Source organism: Microcaecilia unicolor, chromosome 12 (assembly GCF_901765095.1).
Source record: "Microcaecilia unicolor chromosome 12, aMicUni1.1, whole genome shotgun sequence".
Classification (NCBI taxonomy): Eukaryota; Metazoa; Chordata; class Amphibia; order Gymnophiona; family Siphonopidae; genus Microcaecilia; species Microcaecilia unicolor.
In genome coordinates this window covers 82,372,517-82,397,101 of record NC_044042.1, presented here as the reverse complement: position 1 = coordinate 82,397,101, position 24,585 = coordinate 82,372,517, and the positions used below count along the sequence as shown (strand labels likewise).

Here is a 24,585-nt window from a genome sequence, read left to right as displayed (position 1 = left end):
TTAAGTTCATATAGCTGTGACAACTGATCTGGAATGCGGATTCCCAAATACTTAATAAATCTCTTCTCCCAAGAAAGGGGAAAATTATTCTTCCAATCTTGGTTATCTCCCTTAACTACCTCTAACGCTGACGATTTAGACAAATTTAGCTTAAGACCCGATAGTTGCCCATATCTATTTATTTCAGTTAATAGGACTTGTATTGATCTAGGTGGATCAGTGACAGTCAACAGCAAGTCATCAGCGAAAGCCAATACCTTCACCTGCCGTCCTGCCACCGATATTCCTGTAATGTTTCTTTGTTTCATGATTGTACTTATAAGTGGTTCTAATGATATCACAAACAGGGAAGGTGAAAGAGGGCAACCTTGCCTAGTACCCCTCATAATCTCAAACTCTTTTCCTCGTAATCCATTAACTAACACTTGTGCTCCTGGTTTGCAGTAAAGAGTCTGAGTCGCCCGCAGAAACCAGCCTGTAATTCCCATAGCTTCCATAGTATGAAATAAGTATTCCCACCCTACCCTGTCAAATGCTTTATCTGCATCTAGGCTCACTATTACTGATGGGATCTCCCCCTCTTGGCTAGATGCCATCGCCAATAATAGGCGGCGTACATTGTGTGTGGCTTGCCTATTTCGAACAAAGCCGACTTGCTCCATTCCAATTAGTTTGGGCAGATATTTTGCAAGTCTTTCCGCCAGCATTCCTGCCAACAGTTTTGTGTCTACGTTCAACAGAGATATTGGTCGGAAATCTTCTGCTCTATTATGTGGTCTTCCCGGTTTTGGTATTAATGTGATTAAAGCTGAGTTGGCATAACCGGGGAAGCCCCTCCTCTCTATCACCTCCTCAAAATATTCTAGTAATGCAAGTTGTGCTTCTAGGGGTAAGCTTTTGTAGTATTCCCCGGAATACCCATCGGGTCCTGGTGCCTTGCGTAATTTAAGTTTCTTAATCGCCTGTTGCAGTTCTCCCAGGGTCAGTGGCGCATTTAGCACAGTCAATTCTTCACTCGTCAACTTTGTGAGCCCCGCCTTGTCTAAATATTCGTGTACCAAGCTTGGTTCTGGTGGAGCACTGGCCGAATAAAGTGAGGTGAAATGATTAGTAAAAGCTTGCCCAATTTCTTTTTGTGTGACTATAATTTTATCTGTATCATCTTTTAACGCAGCCACCACCCGAGGTGCACCCCAATTTTTGATAACTAGTTAATAACCTCCCTGTTTTATTACCAAAACGTTGCAATTTATATTTATAATAGATCGAGGATCTGGTCTCATTTTCATGCAATAAAGTGTTTAGAGTTATTTGGATTGCTTTCATATTCTCTAAAGCAGTTAATGTGTGTTTATGCGCATATATTCTTTTAGCTTTCGCTAGTTGTTTTTCTAGGCGCAGAATGTTTGCCACCCGACGCTTTCTCCTAATATTACAATAGGGTATGAGGTCACCTCTCAAGACTGCTTTCGAGGCAGACCAAAACAAAGATGGGTCTGTTTGTGCATGCTCCTTATTATTAAAGGCGTAATCACCCCACTTATTTGCCAAGTATTTCTGAAACGGGGTCGTTATGTAAATATGCTGGGTATCGCCAGCCTGCTCCTCCAGCACCCCCGCTCGTAATCTCAAGATCTAGCCACACTGATGCATGGTCTGATATTTCTTCCGGTCCTATATGGGTTGCCTTTACCTGGGAGAACATAGATCTTTCTATGAATATGTAATCTAGTCTCGCTAAGGTGCCATGTGCCCTGGATCTATGTGTGTAATCTTTTTCCCCAGGATGCATCACTCTCCAGGTATCCACTAAGTTTAGAGCTTTTGTGAACATTTTCAATCCGTTCGCCCTCTGTCCTAAGTAATGTGATGAAGTGGGATTTGAGGTATCTTCTCTTGGATTAGATACTAAATTAAAGTCACCCAATACTAACAATTTATTTATTTTATGTTGGATACAACTATTTTCTAGTGATCGGAAAAACCCTGGATCATATTCGTTTGGGCCATATACCCCTACTAATAAAAATTCAGTGCCCTGCATCCATACCTTTAAAAGGAGGGTACGCCCGTGTTTCCCTTTCTCCACTACCGATATTTTACATGCTAGTCCTTTTCGGATTAATACCACCACTCCACCTCGGCGCCCTTTGGCTGCTACTGCATAGCATTCCCCCACCCATGATCTTTGTAATTTTGCATGTTCCACATCATTAAGTCTTGTTTCCTGAAGGCAAACTATATCAGCCTTATATCTTTTTAAGGCCGTTAGAATTTTATTCCGCTTTATAGGGGACGTTATACCCCCCACACTCCAGGATATTATTCTAAGTGGCATACCATGAAAGTAATATTAGTATTCCCACCATCACCACCACATAAAGGCACCCCCCTGTTCATTGAGCACATATTGTAATTTGTCAGATTTCTCATAGTCTGTGCACATAAATATTCTATTGATAAGTTTCTAAACAAACATTTCTTACTGACCATCTGCCAAAGATTTCCCCCAATCTGTTCCCCCTTCCCCCCTCCCATCCCCCTACCCCATCAACCCCACATATACCCTTCTTCATCCACCTAAACTAGTCAGGTGTTGAAATAAGGACCTCAGTGAACATTAGAGACCCCAGACTCCACAGATTAACCAAATATGCATACATACATTTACTCTTAAGGTTCCATACATTGTAACTCCCACAGAACGCTCCTACACTGTGAAAATAAACTTATGTTCAAACAGCATCAATGATGTTATTTTCGACGAGATATTTTTTCGCATCTGATACTGTAGGGAATATTTTCCATTGGTCTTGTATGAGCACTTTTAATTGGGCTGGGTATTGCAATACAAAGCGGATTTTCTTGAGTACCAAGGTTGAACAAATCGCATGATATTGCCTCCGCTTCTCTTGAACTAGAGTAGAAAAGTCTTGAAAAATCAACACATTCTTTTTATTGTATTTCAGCGTATCTCTTTTGTGCTTGAATCCTTGAAGGATTTCTAATTTATGGTGATAATTTAGTATTTTCGCGACAACCACGCGTGGGCGGTTATTATGGCGTTCCTCTGTTCGGCGGCCCACGCGGTGTGCTCTTTCTACAATAAGCGGTCCCATCGTATCCGTGATCGCTAACTCTTTTGAGAGCCATGTTTCCAGCCACGTGTCAAGGTTTCTTTCTGGGAGCGCCTCGTCTAGCCCGACAATCCGTATATTATTTCGACGTGCTCGATTTTCAAAGTCATCCAACAAGTTTCTTTGGTCTGCGAGCTGGCGTCGTAGATTTATAATATCTGGGCTAAATCCACGGGTATCATCTTCAACGGCTGAAATTCTTGTCTCCAGATCTCCTACCCGGATTCCCATCCCGTCTAATGTGGTTTGGTAAGCTTCTATTTTGGTATTCAGCGCTTCCCATTTCGGCTCCCATGCTTTCGTGATCGCCTGGGTAAGATGCAGGAGTTGATTTTCAGTAAACGCAGGTCCCACAATCGCGGTTTCCTCCGCCATCTTGGTATCCCCGCTACCTGTTTTAGGTTTGTCTTTTTTCGCGGATTTTTGAGCCATGTCTTTCGGAAGCACTTTGTAATATTTTTCCATACAGTGAAGTCGCTCCGTAGGTTTTATTTATGCGAGATTTAAATTGTAGTGGAGTCAGGGGTCTCAGAGCTTCGACAGCACGCTGCTCCCTAGCTCATGACGTCACCGGAAGTCCTTGAATAAGCATTTATAAAGTGACTTCATGTGAGGAAAGAATTTAACTCCACGAGTTCACACTCAATGCTGCCACTCAGTGAATAATTTTTTTTGCAGACCATCAGAGGGTGGGTAAATTAGGAAACATACATCATCCAATACCAGCACCTTAATTTTTAATTGGTCCATTATTTACAAATGTTGACATATATTAAATGTGTTACATTTTTTTTATGAATTTAAAATTAAGTTACACTCATTTTAAATGCTTGAAGCAGTTGCTTAACACAGAAAATAGGCCAATTTACCCACCTTCTGATAGTCCGCAAAAACATTTATTCAGTGAGCGGAAGCGTTGAGTGTGCATTTATAAGAGGCACAACACTGAGTTTAAGAACATATTCATTGTACATAACACCGAGTCGGATGCAGAAGAGTAAAAAAAACAGTGAAATAGACACATTCAGATTTTTCAGCACCGAACTGGAAACAGTCACACCTCTCACCATTAGGTGTGACATGTTGATGTCAGAAAAGATAGAGAAAGGCACAATAAAGTGGTATGTCTTATCCACTGGAAGCTACGTAAACATCATAAGATACCTGGTCAAAATAGCCAGAACCAAAAAAGAATGACAAAAAAGCCCAACAAAATAGTCCCTGACCAAAAAAAAAAAAAAGAGACAAAAAAGCCCCCGACAAAATAGTCTCTGACAAAAGGGCCTGCCCAAATTTTGGCCCCTGACAAATAAGCCCTCTGTCAAAAGGGTCTGCCCCTGAGTGTTTTACCTGTTCTGTTCTGCAACTGTGTGACTTTCTGAGTCCAAATGCTTTTTTGAGCCAAAGTATTATTATTATTAATTTGGATTTTGCTCACATCTTTTTCAGTAGTAGCTCAAGGTGAGTTACATTCAGGTACACTGGATATTTCTGTGTCCCAGGTGGGCTCACAATCTAAGCTTGTACCTGAGGCAATGGAGGGTTAAGTGACTTGCACAAGATCACAAGGAACAGTAGTGGGATTTGAACTGGCCACCTCTGGAGTTCAAGCCCGGTGCTCTAACCACTAGGCTATTCCTCCACTCCACAGTATGTCTCCCCTTTGCCACCCCAGTTTCAATGCTCACTGTACAGAATGTCTCCCTCTTCCTCCTGCCTGCTCTGCGCAGTCCGGTATCTCTCTCGCATTCCTCCCCCCTTGGTGATAATCCAATGTTCCTGTGGGCTGCCAGCAGAGTCAGCAAGAAAAACAAGCTGCTTCGGCCAGCCCCAAAAGTGTTCCCTCTGTTATGTCCCACCTCATCTGATTGGAGGGTTCCAAGAGAAATACGTGACCATGCAGGGCAGGCAGGAGGAAGAGGGAGACATGCTGGACTACCCTGGGAGGTGGGTGGGAAGGAAGGGTAAGATAATCATTTCCAGACCATGGGAAGGAGAGGAAGGGAGAGCGATGTCAGAATGTAGGAGGGGGGCAGAGATGACAGAACACAGGGCCCAGGGTGAGGAGAGAATGATGCTGCACTGGAGAGGGAGTTGAAGGAAGAGAGAGCTCAGATGAGGGAGTGGGGAATAGAGGAGGAGAAGAGATGCTGGACCCTCAGAGGGAGGAAGACAGTTTTAAACTATACTTCTTATTTTTGTGAAGGGCTATTTTGTTACAGGGCAGGGGCGTAGCCAGACACCCAACTTTGGGTGGGCCTGGACTCAAGATGGGTGGGCAGAAGAACCCCTCCCTGTCCCACAGGTGATTTGGTCTCTCCTTGTCTCACCTGCATGCCATCTGCTATTTACATGCAGGAGGGACAGTAGTTGGGAGTTTTCAGCAGGTGGGGCTAGGTGTGCTGCTACTGGGTGGGCCTGAGCCCAAAGTGGATGGGCCCGGCCCACCCAGGCCCACCCTTAGCTACGCCACTGTTACAGGGGCTATTTTGTCTAGGGTGTAGAAATATGGTACAGCTAGAAGCCCCCACTGGAAGAGTGGGAAGTTAAATCTCAGAGCTCAGGCTGTTAAAGACACAGGCCAAGTCAGAAATCTGATGGTTAACATGGCTAGGAGCTTGCTGGAAGAGCATGGCCTAGTTTTTAGCCTGGATTGAGGCCTAAATAATCTAAATTGGAAAAGTTTGGTCAAGGAATTTGAAAACAAAATGGAGCCTGTAGCTACAAAATGGATTCCCTTATTTCTGTATATGAGTTAGAAAAAACTTGTTTTCGTAAAGATAATGCCAGGTGCACGAAAATAGGGAAGTAAAAAGGGGAAGTAGCCAGGGCCGGTCTTAAGGCGAGGCGACCGAGGCGGCCGCATAGGGCCCCGCGCGCCTCAGGTCGCCCCGCCCGCCCGAGCTCCAGTCCGTCCTTCTGTCCTCCCTCCCTCCCAACGAATCCGATGCGCGGCGATGGCGGCGGCGGTCCCCCCCCCCGATGTCAGCGGGTGGGGGGGGGTGCTCCGAGTCGCTGCTCTCCTGTCACTCCTGCCTTTAAAAACGCAATTTGGAAGCCCCAAAGACAGTGACAGGCAGCGTCTGCCCGCCCTGCTACTAAAATCTGTTCGACGTCATTGGGCCTTCCCACATTGAGTCCCGCCCTCCTCTGAGGTAACTTCCAATTACCGCGAGGGTGGGCGGGACTCAATGTGGGGAAGGCCCGAACGACGTCGAAGAGATTTTTAGTAGCAGGGCAGACCGAGGTGCTCCCTGTCACTGTCTCTCCGACGCTTCCAAATTGTTTTTTTAAAGGCAGTGAGGGTGATGGGTGTCAGAATGGAGCTCAGGTGGTAGGTGGGTCGGGGGAAGGGGAGGGACTCAGATGTGAGAAGGGTGGGGGTTCTCAAATGGGGAGGTGGAGAGGGGGATCACGGATGGGAGAAGGGGGTGGGGAGGGGGTTCTTGGATGGTTGAAGGGGACTGGGGTTGGGGAGGGGATTCTCAGATGGGAGAAGGGGACGGGTGGGAAGGGGACTGGGGTTCTTGAATGGGATAAGGGGACTGAGGTGGGAGGGGTATTGACGGATGGGAGAAGGGGGTGGGGAGGGGAGAAGAGGACAGGTGGGGAGAGGACTGGGGTTCTTGAATGGGATAAGGGGACTGAGATGGGAGGGGTATTCACGGATGGGAGAAGGGGGTGGGGAGGGGGTTCTTGGGTGGTTGAAGGGGACTGGGGTTGGGGAGGGGATTCTCAGATGGAAGAAGAGGACAGGTGAGGAGGGGACTGGGGTTCTTGAATGGGATAAGGGGACTGAGGTGGGAGGGGTATTCACGGATGGGAGAAGGGGTGGGGAGGGGGTTCTTGGGTGGTTGAAGGGGACTGGGGTTGGGGAGGGGATTCTCGGATGGGAGAAGAGGACAGGTGGGGAGGGGACTGGGGTTCTTGAATAGGATAAGGGGACTGAGGTGGGAGGGGTATTCACAGATGGGAGAAGGGGGTGGGGAGGGGGTTATTGGATGGTTGAAGGGGACTGGGGTTGGGGAGGGGATTCTCGGATGGGAGAAGAGGACAGGTGGGGAGGAGACTGGGGTTCTTGAATGGGATAAGGGAACTGAGGTGGGAGGGGTATTCATGGATGGGAGAAGGGGGTGGAGAGGGGGTTCTTGGGTGGTTGAAAGGGACTGGGGTTGGGGAGGGGATCACGGATGGGAGAAGGGGGGCGGGGAGGGGGTTCTTGGATGGTTGAAGGGGACGGGTGGGGAGGGGACTGGGGTTCTTGGATGGGAGAAGGGGACTGTCACTGGGGTCTGAGAAGGGGCCATTTGGGGCCTGGGGCTGGTGGGAAAATGGGGCATTCGTGGGTCAGGTGGGAGAATGGTTCTGAAAAGGGGGCCCTAATACAAGGCATGTGGATGAAGGGGGCTGGAACTGGGGGCTGAAAAGGAGGGTAGGTGGGATAAGGGGGCTAGCACTGGGACTGGAGGCTGAAACTGGGGACTGGGGGCTGAAAAGGGGACAGGGAGAAGTGGCTGGGGGGCTGAAGCTCGGGACTGGTGGGATAGTGGGGCTGGAACTGGGGGCTGAAAAAAAGGGGCAGAGAGAGGGGCAGATCCTGGATGGGGGAGCGAGAGGGAAGGCAAACCCTGGATGGGTGGCAGAGGGAGGGCAAATGGTGGATTGAAGGAGCAGAGAGAGAGGGCAGACAGTGGATGGAAGGGATAGAAAGGGGACAGAGAGGGCAGACAGGGGCAGATGGTGGATGGATCATGGAAGGGGCAGAGTTAGAGGGCAGATGTGGATGGAAGGGGCAGGGAGAGAGGGCAGACATTGGATGGAGGGGACAGCAGAGAGGGCAGACACTGGATGGCAGAGAGAGACCGAAGACAGATGTTGGATGGAAGGAAGACAGTGAAAAGAAGATGAGGAAAGGAGAAACCTGAGACAACAAACTGTAAATAAAATATATATTTTTATTTTTTTGCTTTAGGATAAAGTAGTATTGTAGATGTGTTAATAAATGTTTATAATACAGAACATGTAAACAAGGTAATCTATTGATTGGACTAATTTTAATACATTTTGTGTAACTTTCGGAGAACAAAACCCCCTTCCTCAGGTCATGATAGGATACTGTAACACTACTGAGGAAGGATGTTTTGGCCTCTGAAAGCTAAATCTATTAGTCCAATAAAATGGTATTATTTTATTTTCTATATTTGTTTTATTTCTATTTGTTAATTTGTAAAGTGGTGATTGGTATTTGTTAGGTTTTTTTTAAATTTACATCTGCTGTCTTTATATTTTGCACAGTACTAGGGGACATTTTCTGTTTCTGTGGTGTTGCATTGTATGCAGAGTCTGGCATCTTGGGGGTTCAGTTTAATTTTTGTCTAAATAGAAAGTTTTAATATTACTACTTATTCTATAGTGGATTAGGGTGTATCTGTGTTTGTGAAAAAGACATGGCTTTCACTTGGCATTGACTGTGCAGGATCGACGACGATCTGTACTATTCTGTCTGGTTTCATTTTACAATAGGTGAATTGATGCTCTAGTGCTCACTGTAGTGTTTTAAGATGTTTTCCTTTTCTTTGTGTGATTTAGTAGAAATGACTGCTTATGGTATGGTAGAATTGCTCTATAGGTCCTGAGTGTTTTGTATTCTCAGCATACCTAATACTGGATTTTGGAGGGGGATGTTAAAAAATGACTGGGAGGGAGGGAGGGGCCCCTTGGAGTTGGGAGGGAGGGAGGCCCTGGAGCTGGGGGCCTTGGAGCTCGGAGGGAGCGGTCTGGGAGCTTGGAGGGAGGGGTGGCCGGCCCTGGAGCTAGGGAGGGGGCGGGGCTAGGGTGGGGCCCCATCAAATTGGTCTGCATAGGGCCCCGCACTTGCTAAGACCGGCCCTGGAAGTAGCTGTCCAAGATGGGAGGGAGTCTTTCCTGTGAGCATCCTTGCGGTCATGCAAGTTTTGGGTAAACAACCTTTAACATTTAAGTCAATGGAAAGCCATTAGTTTTAATGCAGCCGGGAGGGTATAAAAAGGGACAAATCTAGGAGGGGCAGACAGAAGATCCAGATGCTGCCAGAAGTGCTGTCACTCTGTACTGAAGTCAGATTGATGTCTCTGATTACATTGCCCTGTATTGGTAAGCATAAATAAAAATATATATCTTCACCTCCTGTCTTCTCTTATTCCTGTAGAAAATCTAAGATTTCAGGGTAACCCTGTGACAGAAATGATTACTAGAAAAAGTTCAGATATCCCTATAGTAATAAGGAGTCAGATGGTCATAAGGTACCTTATAGACAAAGGCCTTCTAGTCAATCCTACCGAAGATTGGCCATATGCCCCCTCCACACTAGAGACTTCATGGACACTCTATGGTACATCAATTCAATGGCTATTTTGTTGGGGTGCCAAATCATAACATTGCTGTTACTGAAAAACCCTGGGATCACGACTCAGACAGAATTGTGGAGAATAAAGAGGTTGTGATCACCTGAGACGTTCCTCCCACCAATACAAAGCTTGATACAAGAAAACCAGACACTGAAATAAAGGAGAAAAGCAGATCAGCAGTAACAGAAGGTTAGTACCACGTGACTATTCTGTACTATCTGTGGAGAATGAAGATCCTCAAACCTCAACAAATGCAATCAAAGAAAATGTGGTAAAAGATAGACATACTAGGCAACACCAGACTGATTAAAAAGAATTTTCAAACATATTTTGATAAGTTGCCTGTATATATTGCACCTCAAAGAATTCCAGGAGGTGGCGCTGTTTGATACAATGTAAGTGTTGAGAAAAGCATTAACAGTGAACCCAAGAAACAGAATCTCCAGCACACTCAGATATAGGTGTGAGCTGCTTTCCCGCCATGGTGTGCAAAAAATTAACCCATTTGGAGACTTAATCCAAGACGATACTTCTTTTCCTGTGGGTAGTTTGTTAAATGCTACAATTGGGAAGCAAGTCTTACCTGCTCTTGAATGAAAGTCTGCCCATGGAGTATAGGTTGTATTGCCTCGGAGGAGGATGAAGTCACCAGGGTGCAGTTTAGACTGATGACTATTGGGCTCAGTTTGTCCTTGAACTCCGACTCATCCTGTGTGAAAACAGAATTGGGAAACAAATGGGACGTAGGCCAATCAGAAAAGCCACCATAAAGTGTTTGCTACAGCAGTCAAACTCTTCTAAAACCAACTGTCTTAGGTGTTTTTGGGCTTCCAGCTCAATCAGAACCAAGTTTGCGATTCAGTATCATAAATCTTCATCTGCAGCTGCCTGGGGATTTAATTTTCCTTCCTACCTCATTTTAGCCCAGTTATTGCAGTCGTAGTGCTCAGCCAGGGGCCATATTTCAGGACCCCTTCCAGAACCCTGGGAACATGGACCCTAAATCCAGCCACCAGGTGTCACTAATGCACAGTACCTGGGACCCCCTCCTCCTCCAGGGGCTGTAAATGCTGCCTTTGTGGCTTCCTCAGCCTTGGTTCCTTGCCTGTTCTGAGGAGCAATTGAATATGGGGAGGTGAGTGATTATTTGGGGAACAAGACACAAAGCCTGGGGGATGACACAGGGGGCCACCGAGGGCTGAGTAGTGAGAAAGTGGAGGGCTAGGAGGGTCAGGGAGTATGAAAGAGCAATTGAGAAGGTAAAAGTGATTCCTCTGAAGGATAAAGTGAGAATAGAGCAAGCCTGATCTGTGGGCATCACCTTCACTTTTCGATCTAGACTGGCAGAGATCAGGAACAGGTTGGCCCACCCCTCACATTAAATGTGCTCTAACAAGAAGCAGCATAAGGAGTGTCAAAGCAAATGCAAGGCGCAGATAAAGAAGGCCAAGAGGAATTACGAAAAAAAGATAGCATTAGAGGCAAAAAAACATAGTAAAAATTTTTTCGGTATATTAAAAGCAGGAATCCGGCAAAAGAATCGGTTGGGCCGCTGGATGGCCGAGGGGTAAAAGGGGCGATCAAGGAAGACAAAGACATAGCGGAGAGACTGAATGAATTCTTTGCTTTGGTCTTCATCGAGGAAGATTTGGGTGGGATACCGGTGTCGGAAATGGTATTTCAAGCGGACGAGTCGGAGAAACTTACTGACTTCACGGTAAACCTGGAGGACGTAATGGGGCAGTTCGGCAAACTGAAGAGTAGCAAATCTCCTGGACCAGATGGTATTCATCCTAGAGTACTGATAGAACTGAAAAATGAGCTTGCGGAGCTACTGCTAGTGATATGCAACTTATCCTTAAAATCGAGCGTGGTACCGGAAGATTGGAGGGTGGCCAATGTAACGCCCATTTTTAAAAAAGGCTCCAGGGGAGATCCGGGAAATTATAGACCGGTGAGTCTGACGTCGGTGCCGGGGAAAATGGTAGAGGCTATTATTAAAAACAAAATTACAGAGCACATCCGAGGACATGGATTACTGAGACCGAGTCAGCACGGCTTTTGTGTGGAGAAATCTTGCCTGACCAATTTACTTCAATTCTTTGAAGGAGTAAACAAACATGTGGACAAAGGGGAGAAGGTTGATATTGTGTATCTGGATTTTCAAAAGGCGTTTGACAAGGTACCTCATGAAAGGCTACAGAGGAAATTGGAGGGTCATGGGATAGGAGGAAATGTCCTATTGTGGATTAAAAACTGGTTGAAGGATAGGAAACAGAGAGTGGGGTTAAATGGGCAGTATTCACAATGGAGAAGGGTAGTTAGTGGGGTTCCTCAGGGATCTGTGCTAGGACCGCTGCTTTTTAATATATTTATAAATGATTTAGAGATGGGAGTAACTAGCGAGGTAATTAAATTTGCTGATGACACAAAGTTATTCAAAGTCGTTAACTCGCGACAGGATTGTGAAAAATTACAAGAGGACCTTACGAGACTGGGAGACTGGGCGGCTAAATGGCAGATGACGTTTAATGTGAGCAAGTGCAAGGTGATGCATGTGGGAAAAAAGAACCCGAATTATAGCTACGTCATGCAAGGTTCCACGTTAGGAGTTACGGACCAAGAAAGGGATCTGGGTGTCGTCGTCGATAACACGCTGAAACCTTCTGCTCAGTGTGCTGCTGTGGCTAGGAAAGCGAATAGAATGTTGGTTATTATTAGGAAAGGTATGGAAAACAGGTGTGAGGATGTTATAATGCCGTTGTATCGCTCCATGGTGCGACCGCACCTTGAGTATTGTGTTCAATTCTGGTCGCCGCCTCTCAAGAAAGATATAGTAGAATTGGAAAAGTGCAGCGAAGGGCGACTAAAATGATAGCGGGGATGGGATGACTTCCCTATGAAGAAAGACTAAGGAGGCTAGGGCTATTCAGCTTGGAGAAGAGACAGCTGAGGGGAGACATGATAGAGGTATATAAAATAATGAGTGGAGTGGAACAGGTGGATGTGAAGCGTCTGTTCACGCTTTCCAAAAATACTAGGACTAGGGGGCATGCGATTAAACTACAGTGTAGTAAATTTAAAACAAATCGGAGAAAATTTTTCTTCACCCAACGTGTAATTAAACTCTGGAATTCATTGCCGGAAAATGTGGTGAAGGCGGTTAGCTTAGCAGAGTTTAAAAAGGGGTTGGACGGTTTCCTAAAGGACAAGTCCATAAACCGCTACTAAACGGACTTGGAAAAATCCAAAATCCCAGGAATAACATGTATAGAATGTTAGTACGTTTGGGAAGCTTGCCAGGTGCCCTTGGCCTGGATTGGCCGCTGTCGTGGACAAGATGCTGGGCTCGATGGACCCTTGGTCTTTTCCCAGTATGGCATTACTTATGTACTTATGTACCATATTTAATTTACTATATGTGATGTTTCATATGGCTTACACCAGGCTTGTCCAACCTATGGCCCGTGAGCCAGAACCTGGCCTGCTAAGTGCCTTCTCCTGGCCCTCAGAAGCTCGGCAATTTTGTTTTTTTTGGGGGGGGGGGACAGATTATTGCCATGGGATTCCTGCTTTCCTGCTGCAACTTGTCCATCTGCGAGTTTGAGCTGTGTATCACTGGAAATTCAGGTTGGTCTCAGTTTCAAGGCAGGGGAGAGGGGTACATAAGAGACAGAGAGAAACTGGGTGAAGGCTTCGGGGGGGGGGGGGATAATAGGACAGATAGAGATTAGGTGGGCTGGAGGGGTAACATGAGAAAAATAGACTAGGTGAAGGCTTGGGGGGGTAATATGAGAGAAAGAGACTAGGTGAAGGCTGGGGGATAACATTAGAGAAAGACTGGGTGAAGGCTGGAGGGGCAGTAACATAAGAGAGAGTAAGGCTGGGAGAGGGCATGGGAAAGAGAGAGAGAATGAGTGTGTGTGTGTGTGTGTGCATGCATGCGTGTCTTGGCCCTCCAAATTTTACAAAATATTAAATGTGGTCCCTGATAAAAAATAAAAAAAAAGACAAGCCTGGCTTTTGTTACTGCCTAGACCACAGTCGGGCTTATTTTCGAAAGAGAAGGGCGCCCATCTTCCGACACATAATCGAAAGCCGATTTTGGTCGCCCTCAACTGCTTTCTGTCACGGGGATGACCAAAGTTCCCAGGGGCGTGTCGGCAGTGTACCGAAGGCGGGACGGGGGCGTGCTTAACAGATGGGCGTCCTCGGATGATAATGGAAAAAAGAAGGGCGTCCCTGATGAACACTTGGCTGACTTTACTTGGTCCATTTGTTTTCATGACCAAGCCTCAAAAAGGTGCCCAAACTGACCGGATGACCACCGGACGGAATTGGGGATGACCTTCCCTTACGCCCCCAGTGGTCACTAACCCCCTCCCACCCTAAAAAAAACCAACAAAATTTTTTTTTTGCCAGCCTCTATGCCAACCTCAAATGTCATACTCAGGTCCATTGCAGCAGTATGTAGGTCCCTGGAGTGGCTGCAGTGCACCTTAGGCAGGTGCCCCCCCCCCTACCTGTTACACTTGTGGTGGTAAATGTTGAGCCCTCCAAAACCCACCACACACCCACTGTACCCACATGTAGGTGCCCCCCTTCACCCCTAAGAGCTATGGTAGTGGTGTACAGTTGTGGGGAATGGGTTTTGGGTGGGGGGGCTCAGCACACAAGGTAAGGGAGCTATGGACTTGGGAGCAATTTGTGAAGTCCACTGCAGTGCCCCCTAGGGTGCCCGGTTGATGTCCTAGCATGTGAGGGGGACCAGTGCACTATGAATGCTGGCTCCTCCCATGACCAAATGCCATGGATTTGGTAATTTTTGAGATGGGCGTCCTCGGTTTCCATTATCGGTGAAAATCGAGGACGACCATCTCTAAGGTCAACCTAAATGTTGAGATTTGGGCGCCCAAGACCGTATTATCGAAACGAAAGATGGACTCCCATCTTGTTTCAATAATATGGGTTTCCCTGCCCCTTCGCCGGGACGTCCTTAGAGATGGGCGCCTTTAAAGATGGTCATCCCAGTTCGATTATGCCCCTCAGTGTGTCTTAATACCCACTCTAAACATGTATAATGCTGTGGCATACAATGGTAACAGTCCTGCCATACCCGCAAGAAGGCGGTAAAGTTGTGGCAGTCAGCTTTGGCATTCCTTGTTAACCTCAGCGAAACCATTCTGCTTGGCTGGTGGGAATCCAGGAAGAAGGTTCTACGGGTAAAGCGCTGCTTCAGACGGTCCAGTTGCACCTCAGCGTTCAGAGCTGGCAGGAAAAGAGTGTGTCAGCACTGAAACAGCAACCACATCCACCACAGATTTCTGTTATGAAGTTTCCCCTGATATAAAGCTGTGGAATCTCTTGATGCCTCAAGCCTCTCAACAAACTGGCTCTCCTTTTTCAGGATAGACTGATTCGGACCTGGCTGTACCCCTCCTCTATGCTTGGACTATTGCTAGAAAAGCCCATCTTGAAAAGGTGGCACCAGCTGATAACTCTCCCAGTTGAACTATTAGGGATGGAGAGGAGAAGGTTGTAACCATGTTGTCTTTCTCCCTTCCTGCCAGTTGCTACCTTACTAGTGTCAACTGGCAGGAAGGATTATTCCTTTCTTGTTGATGGAATGCCTTCTAGGGCATATTCTCAAAGCCCCTCCCCCCACCCCGGTGCTGGGGTCAATGTCCTCACTGGTATTTGACTGATGAACCAGTCCTATATGCCTTACTGTTCTGTTCATTATCTTGTGTCCCAGATTTTGATTCAAATTTTCACTGGTCCTGTTTTCCTTTCACTCCTCTCTCCCTGGCCTCCTCTTCAAGTACAATATATACTACTTAGATTGTGAGCCATTTAGGGACAGTATTAGTTAACCGCTGTATGCCCATATGAAGGCCTCAGCAGTACATCAATGCACTAAATAAATAAATAATTTACTCCTCCTCTCTCCCTGGTCTCCTCTTCATTTTCTCCTTCCTTGTCTCAATCTCTCTCTTCTGTTGCTATCTGTTTTAGCTCACCCTGTCTCTTCCTCAATGTTTGTCTCTCTCCTTCTCTGTCAGGTTGACACCCTTGCCTCTGTCTCATTTCTTCTCTCTCTCTCTCCATCTGACTACTCAAAAGCAATCACAAGCCCACAAGGACTTGTGTGTCTTCCCCTTCTCTCCAATCCATGTGGCGTCTCCCTCACTCACAACTGAACCTGAACAAGAAACTTTGAGCATACAGATTCACTCACCAACCGTTTCTGGGATACTCTTGCCTGAAACACTCACACACACACGGATGGTGAAGCTGAAATTATAAATGACATCACTTGATTAGCAAAAAGAGTTTCCTATACTGTGCAGGGGACACTTCAGGGTTCAGCTGTCACTCGCTAGACTTCAAATATGAAACCTTAACAGGCTGATTCTTGGCTATTAAACAAAACTCACTCACTATCATCTATCCTCACTTCTCTCCAGCTCAGCGACTGGGTAGCCATTGGCTGTGGCGCAAAAAGGACTGAATTATCTCATTAAGATCTGCAGGCCACATTCACGGAGGCTCAGACTGGCCACTATCCAGAGACAGGATGTTGGTGATAGATTATTGGTCTGACACTTATGTTCTTATACCATGAGGAGTTACAGTGAAAATTAGCAACTGGGTAACTGGTTCATTTTTCCTACCAGCTAAGAAGAGTTGCGACATTGGGCATCTTGCAGCTTTTCACTTCTGGATTTAGCACATCTGGGGTGAAAGACAGCTGTGTTTTTGCCAAAATCACTGGCTTAGTTCTGTGGGGAGAGAGAGAGAAAGAGAGAGATACTTATTCCAAAGCAACCCCCCCCCCCCCAAAAAAAAAAAACCCAGAAGGTAAACAGCTCCCATGGTTAAGGCATAGGCTCCAGTAAAAGGAGGACAGCTGTTGCACTGCACACCTACATTTACCCACTTAGTGGGTGGAGGCATTACCAGGGGCAGGATTAGGGCAGTGTGAGCTACATCACACGTTTTGGAAGGGATAAAATATCTGCAAATGAAGTGAGGGAGGAGAAGGAAATCTCTTTGGGTACTAGACTGTTCTCTAAGGGCAAGTATGCATGAACTTTGCAAGTACCCCTGTTTTTAAACATTGCCCCTAGAAGAGAGAAAATCATTATGGAGACAAAACATCTCTCAAGCACAAAGCTGCTGTGCCTCAGCTCTGGTTTCTTACAAGTGCCTGCATGAGCATTTGGAGACAAATGTGGGACAGGTGTGTGGTCTCATGGTAAGAACAGTGGGCTGGGCAGCAGTGTAGTTAGGGTTCAATTCTTCCACTGACACGCTCTGTCACCCAGGGCAAGATTAACTCTTTGATGGGCCCTAGGCAAACAAGTACATTGACACCCCCCTCCCATCATAATAATACAAATACATTTTAAAATTCCAACAAAAAGGGCCCTATAGAGGAGGAAGAAGAAGGTAAGAAGTCCTGTACTGCTCACTGACTCTTCCTGTCAACTGGAGGACATTGCGCAGAGAATGGGAAGAATAGGCAGACCTCTGTGGTCAGCTGTGGCTCTTGTTTTTCCATCCCCTCCCCTTTATGCCAACAGCAGATTTACCAGAACAAAAATCTGTTTTGTGAGCCATTGTGACTGCACATTTGGAAGGGCTCCTCCTAAACATTTGGGCCCTAGGCACATGCCTAGTTTGTCTATGCCTTAATCCTGCCTGCTATGACCTAAGGCTAGTCACATTACCTCCTGTTGTCTCAGGTACCCACTTAGACTGTAAGCTCTTATTACACCTGAATTTTTATCACCAACATACAACTACTACTACTACTTATCATTTCTATAGCGCTACTAGACGTACGCAGTGCTGTACACTTGAACATGAAGAGACACTCCCTGCTCGACAGAGCTTACAATCTAATTAGGACAGACAAAACAGGACAAATAAGAGATAAGGGAATTGCTAAGTTGGGACAACACCACATACATGCAAGTAGCACCATAAACAAATATTAATATGTAATAAAAAGCACGTTTGCCCACAATCCCATACACGTGTACTTAAAGATGCACATATACACAGGTGCACACGTGAAATTGCAAGGATACAATCTCTTGTGCACATACGTGGACACAAACGTGAAATCACAAGGATGCAAAATCTCTTGCACACAGCCCAGTGTCTTGGATCTGTTAATGCCATAGTGAGATGAGCTTCTAAAGTGACCTGCCAAGGTGATAACAATTAATACAATAATATTAAATATAAAGGGCTCAGTCATCCTTTGACACTCACTTGTAGAGGGCGACCTTTCCAGCCTCAAAGGCACCAACCAGAAGATCTGTAGGAGATATAGGGGGTGGTTTAAAGAACATGTCAGAAGGCTATAGACCAGTTTACAAGCTGTTCAGATCACGATTTGCACTTGATGCTCAAGCTGGCTGAGCCCATTCTCCACGCCCCCAACCCTGCCCCTGCCGAAGTACCTGGATAGCCATTCTCATCAACATCTGTAGTTCCTTTCAATGAGAACCCAAATGCAGAATGTGCAGGGAAGGGGCTCTCCAGGACCTGGGTTGCTTTGACTGTGAGCCCTGAGCTTTGGCCTCCATAGATATACACATGACCTCGTTCATCCTTGCCAGCAAATGGGGCTCCGATAGCAACATCTACAGAAGGGAAACATAAGGAATTCTGCCCCAAAAAGTCTATACCAGCAGTGGTAGCGATTTTCACATCCTCTACCTCAAATGATATGAATTGATAGAAAGAACTGAAATGTTTAATTTAATTTTCAATAGAAATATTACTTAAGGCAAAACAATGGAGGGTGTCCTTGCCAGTTATGCTCAAGGGTGGTAATAATAGTTAATTGAGTTAGGCAAGATGCTTTCAACTCTGCCTCCAGAATAGCTGCCATGAAGAAGACATGTGGATGAGTATAATACATGGAAGAGCAGAAGGAGACTAGGACTCTGAGGCAGTAAAATGACCCAAGAAAACTGAGAAGAGCAGGTGGCTTCCACCCTAACGTCAGAAAAGCACAGCACTTCCTATAGGATGTGAGATGGTCAGTGTGGATGCCCTGCAAACCTCTGTATTACCTTGATATCCATCCTGGTCCATATCTCCAAGGGGTGCAATGGCAGAGCCGAACCGTCCATACAGGTCAGTGCCGGTGAGCAGCTGCGAGCTGAACGTGAGCGGAGAGGCTTTCTTCTGCAGGTGCAGATAGACACGGCCCACCTCGTACAGCTTCCCGTTGGATCGACGCTCCATGAAGAGCGGAGCGCCTACCAAAACGTCATCTCTCCTGACAATAAAGGAAGAGCATGATGGAGAAAAGTCAGGGTAAAGAAATTGAAGGCTATTCTGATTGGGATTCCTGACAATGTGAAATGTAGTGAGAAACTCTACAATGAAAGTTATTTTCATGGGTAACACAGTGCATTTCCCAAGGAAATGGGTGATTTTTTTAAAAAATAAAAATACCCACCATGTATACAGGTAAAATCAGGCACATAGGTAAATTCAGGCACAATTTTTTCATGTTCTAGAGAGGATTCCCAGGGACAGAATTTGACCAGGGTTTGGAGCTGTGTGCATATTTCTACATCTTCAAAAGTATGCTTATATTTTTTTTCTTAGAAAGTCTCTCTATGCATGTTAATATGTGTAAACGTGAGCCCTTACTTTTCCTGGCATATTTTTCAAGTGAAAGTATATACACAGAGTTCATGCCTCTCCTACTTACAAAACAACAGGGTAATTGATCTGCAAACTCCAAGATGGAAAACAGACAAAGCAGATACATTTGTGAAAAAGTACAATATTTAATGAATAAAAATCAAAATAAAATTAACAAGCCTTGTTAATTTTATTTTGATTTTTATTCATTAAATATTGTACTTTTTTCCATCTCCTACTTACAAATGCATTCAACTCTGCAGCTCCTCGCTAAGGGCCCTGTTTACTAAGCTGCGCTGTAGGCGCATGCTAAAAATTAGCATGTGCTAACACTAGAGACATCCATAGGAATATAATGGGTGTGTCTGTTAGCGTGCGCTAATTTTTAACGCACGCTAAAAAGTTAGCGTGCATACAGCGCAGCTTAGTAAACAGGACCCTAGTAAACTCTCTCCTAACATTCTTCATGTACTAGGTTCATTCAGCAAATCATTTTTGGCACTGGTTGACCAAAAAGTCAGAGGCCGTTTCAGGTCAACTAGCATTATTTGTTTTTATTAGGGTAAAGGCAACTGGGGAAATCACTTCAGTAGCACTAAACACAGTGAGGAGATGGAATCACTTTATGGAACCAACGATCTTTATTACTACCAGCAGACACAAGAAAATACTGATGACCCGACACGGCCGTGCTTCGGCGGAAAGATTGCCTGCGTCAAGGGTCCGATTACATAAACGGCTGATGAGATAAGACAGTATTCAAATTTTGACAATGCTCCAAACAATTACCTTTCAATGTCGAACTGACAGTGAAATAACAATTTGGTTAAATCTATGTAGATCTTCATCATGAGGTTTTTGTCCTTCTCTGCTGTGTGCTTGAAATCACTTCAGTTCCATGGCTTAAGTTGTAATTGGGGGTCCTTCCAACAAAACTTTGCAGAGGCAGGGCTGGCCTTAGCAATTGCAGGGCCCTGGGGCCCTCCTCCCCCCAGGGCTTAAAGATTTCAAATGAGCAGTAAGGGCTGGTCAGGGGTGAAATGGGAAGAGCACACAGCATCAGAGCTGAAGAACACGATTACCAAGAAGGGGAAGGAGAGGAGGAGATAGAGAGGGAGATGGACATGGAAAGTGAAAAGAAGCTTTAACTTTTTTGTCAGCCACCAGTTTCAAGGCTGACTCAGTTAAAAGCAGGGTGGAGCCCCTAGGAGCACGGGGCCCTGTGCAGTCACTCCTGCTTAAAGCTGGTCTTGTGCAGAGGTCTCGTCACAGCATCTCCCCTCCCCACCAAAGCCTTAAGATATACTGCCTTCCAGCATCTTTTGTTTATTCAATTGAATTACTCAATTCCTAGCTGACAGTTGGGTGCTTAAGATGGGCATAATCGAACGTCGCTGGCGATCTATGTTGGCGGCAGCGCTACAGCTGGCCGGAACCGTATTATCGAAAAAGATGGCCGGCCATCTTTTTTTTCAATAATACGGTTTAGCCCGGCCAAATGCCGTGGAGTTCACCGGGTTTGAGATGGCCGGGTTTGTTTTTCAGCGATAATGGAAAGTTATGTCGGCCATCTCAAACCCCGGCCAAATTCAAGGCATTTGGCCGTGGGAGGAGCCAGCATTTTTAGTGCACTGGCCCCCCTGACATGCCAGGACACCAACCAGCCACCCTAGGGGTCACTGCGGTGGACTTCAGAAAAGCTCCCACCACATGCATAGCTCCCTTACTTTGGGAGCTGAGCCCCCCAAACCCACTACCCACAAATGTACTGCACCCACTAAAATTGCTCCAGGGACCTGCATACAGCCTCTAGGACTTATTGCTGCTGTATAACTTTGGCACACCAGTTCACACCTGAAGACTAATCTCTCTGAAAAAGTCCTTTCTTGAAATAAGCACGTTTACTCACAGTTAACTGCAGATCAGAGGTTGTGCCCCACTGGCAAAGAGTCCCCTGGTACTAAGATTAGCAGTAGGTCAGAGCTGGCACAATGGTGTACAATGCCCTCTTTCAGCACCATTCAAGGTAAGAACTACGTTCTCTAACGTGGGTAACACAGGAAAGGGAACTAAAACTGGCTTACAAAAATGGCCACTACCGCATGGACTACAACAGGAAACAAAACAGGGCACACTCTGACCCAGTTAGCAAGGGGGAAAAGCACCATGGGAGTAGAGCCCAGTACCCTACACCCACCACAATGCATTGCTAATGTGACTCTCTGTAGGGCACCTAACAGAAAAGGTGTCACACTCACCCCAGAGCCACATCGCAACCAGGGAAAGGCTGTCGGAGGATACAACACATTCTGCTGTCATGGAGGTGGGTACGGCATTTGAGGCTGGCATACAGGCTGGCAAAAAAGGTTTTTAGTTTTATTTTTTTAGTTTGGAAGGGGATTGGTGACCACTGGGGGAGTATGGGGAGGTCATCCCCCATTCCCTCCAGTGGTCATCTGGTCAGTTGGGGCACCTTTTTGAGGCTTGGTCGTGAAAATAAAAGGACCAAGTAAAGCCGGCGAAATACTGCTTAACGCCGCTTTTTTTTTTCCATTATCGGCGAAAGCCGGCCATCTGGTAGCCATGCCCATGCCCGCCCATGTCCCGCCTTCGCTAATCTACCGACATGCCCCCTTGAACTTTCACCGGCGAAGCGATGGGAAAGCGGCGATGCTGTCAAAAATGCCGCTTTCGATTATACCGATTTCGCCGCTTTTAAGAAATCTCCGGCCATCTCCCCATTTGTGTCGGAAGATGGCCGGCGATCACTTTCGATTATAAGCTGGTAAGCATATCATCTCCTGCTGCCAGAGTCAAATCTCATGATAAGAGCTGCATGATTTTACAGCTTTGTTGTTTGACTTGGCTCAGCAGAACCAGATGAAGTACATGACTGCTTTTTCAGCTGCCAGAGGAGGGGAATTAGGTAGTTTAACTGAAAAAGAAAAGATGGCAGGAAGTGTGCCCTCTGTGCAATGTGGGGGATTGCTGTACTCTCTTAACTGGGACCCTCTTGGCCCACTCACCCCCCCCCCCCCCCCCCCCCCCCCCCCCATGCTTCAGGGTTGTTTGGGCAGTATTATATGCCACTGTTTCTGCCTCGCAAAGGTGCAATGTGGCCAGAGCTGCAGGAAGGTAGGGGACTCTAAATTCTGGGAGGTATGTCTGGAGGCTTTTCTGTGTGATTTTCATGGCAGGAGGAGGGGATCACAGTGACAGATTTAAGATTTTGGCACCCATAGGCAAAAAGGGAGGGTGAACAAAAGGATCCTCCATTGGAGATCGGAAAACAGGGTATGGATACATAAGTACATAAGTATTGCCATACTGGGAAAGACCAAAGGTCCTTCGAGCCCAGCATCCTGTTTCCAACAGTGGCCAATCCAAGTCACAAATACCCGGCAAGATCCCAATAATGTACAAAACATTTTATACTGCTTATCCCAGAAATAGTGGATTTTCCCCTAGTTCATTTAATAACGGTCTATGGACTTTTCTTTTAGGAAGCCGTCCAAACCTTTTTAAAACTCCGTTAAGCTAACCGCCTTTACCACATTCTCTGGCAACGAATTCCAGAGTTTAATTACACGTTGAGTGAAGAAAAAGTTTCTCCGATTCGTTTTAAATTTACTACATTGTAGCTTCATCGCATGTCCCCTAGTCCTAGTATTTTTGGAAAGCGTGAACAGACGCTTCACATCTACCCGTTCAACTCCAATCATTATTTTATAGACCTCTATCATATCTCCCCTCAGCCGCCTTTTCTCCAAGCTGAAGAGCCCTAGCCACTTTAGCCTCGTCCCATCCCCTTTATCATTTTCATTGCCCTTCTCTGCTCCTTTTCTAATTCCACTATATCTTTTTTGAGATGCAGCGACCAGAATTGAACACAATATTCGAGGTGCGGTCGTACCATGGAGCGATACAAAGGCATTATAACATCCTCATTTTTGTTTTCCATTCCTTTCCTAATAATATCTAACATTCTACTTGCTTTCTTAGCCGCAGCAGCACACTGAGCAGAAGGTTTCAACGTATCATCAACGACGACACCTAGATCCCTTTTCTTGGTCCGTGACTCCTAACGTGGAACCTTGCATGACGTAGCTATAATTCAGGTTCCTCTTTCCCACATGCATCACTTTGCACTTGCTCACATTAAACGTCATAGGCCATTTAGACACCCAGTTTCTCGTAAGGTCCTCTTGTAATTTTTCACAATCCTCCCACAATTTGGATGTAATGCATTAGTTAGGACTTCAGCCAAGCATCTTGTGTTATTGTTGCTTTTTATAGCACATGTCCAAAGGCTTGGACTCCTGAGGAAGGCACAAGCCAACACATGGCAACTGTGTTGAGTCCATATTTTAGTGAAGCCTGCTGTTCTTACCGATATGGTGTCTTCATGCAAATATTGTGGTTTTATACAATAAAAAGACTCAATTTTTTTTCCTTGACTCATCACAATTGGTCATTCCCACCTTTTCACAGTATCATGTCATAGCAAACCAGCCTGACACCCAAAACTCAGTTTCAATCCAACCTATTGAAAAGCAATGTGGCTCAGAACACTAATGCAACACCTTTTGGGAGATGCACAAGTTGGATTGCTATAGATCTCTAGACAGACATTCAGCAGCTGAAAGATTTTAAGGCTCTGAGGGAGTCTTTTACTAAAGCTTTGCTTGAGTTATCTGTAGCTGCTCAGGGGTGGAGCCAGACCTCACGGTGGAAGGGGGCCAGAGCCCGAGGTTGGGGGCACATTTTGAGTGCCACCCTGCTGCCCCCCCACCGCAATGCCTTGCCTCCTCGCCCCCCCCCCCACCGCCTCGTCTCGCCCCCTCACAAACAAATACCTTTGCTGGCGGGGGTCCCCAACCCCCCCAACAGCCGAAGCCTTCTTCAGCGCAGTCTCTGGCGCAGCCACGTTTGCTGCCTGCCCCCTGTTCTTCTTTCTTCTTGCTCCTCCTGTGCAATGTGCACAGGAGGAGCAAGAAGAAAGAAGAGCAGGGGGCAGGCAGCAAACGTGGCTGCACCAGAGACTGCGCTAAAGAAGGCTTCTGCTGGCGGGGGTTTGGGGACCTCCGCCAGCCAAACCAGGGGCCTGGATGAAATTTGCGGGGGCCCAGGCCCCCATGGACCTCATAGCTACGCCCTGCTGCAGCAGGGCCCATTTTATTCCTATGGGTCCTGCCTATGGGCCCTGCTGCAGATAACTCAAGCTAAGCTTTAGTAAAAGACCCCCTGAATGAGACTGGCCTGCAGCAGGATACCAGATGGCAGCACAAGGTCCTAAGGAGGAGAGGGAAAGGCAAAGTGGCAGCAACAGCAGTGCAAAGCATAACAGGTTCAAACTGCAGGAGGAGCCACTGAGGTTCTAGCTTCTC

At 46.3% G+C, this 24,585-nt stretch overlaps 1 protein-coding gene across 2 annotated transcripts in view; it reads right to left on the bottom strand.

The window, feature by feature from the left end:
- The window catches only part of ITGA2B (integrin subunit alpha 2b), a 146,848-nt gene that overhangs the window by 41,614 nt on the left and 80,649 nt on the right, over positions 1–24,585 (bottom strand). For both annotated transcript variants that reach the window (XM_030221820.1, XM_030221819.1), the window contains exons 12-18: positions 18,616–18,824; positions 17,998–18,180; positions 17,807–17,852; positions 16,198–16,305; positions 15,762–15,817; positions 14,640–14,791; positions 10,107–10,232 (exon numbers count right to left, since the gene is read on the bottom strand). In XM_030221820.1, the coding sequence (XP_030077680.1) occupies positions 10,107–10,232; positions 14,640–14,791; positions 15,762–15,817; positions 16,198–16,305; positions 17,807–17,852; positions 17,998–18,180; positions 18,616–18,824 (880 nt within the window). The remainder of the gene's footprint in view (positions 1–10,106; positions 10,233–14,639; positions 14,792–15,761; positions 15,818–16,197; positions 16,306–17,806; positions 17,853–17,997; positions 18,181–18,615; positions 18,825–24,585) is intronic.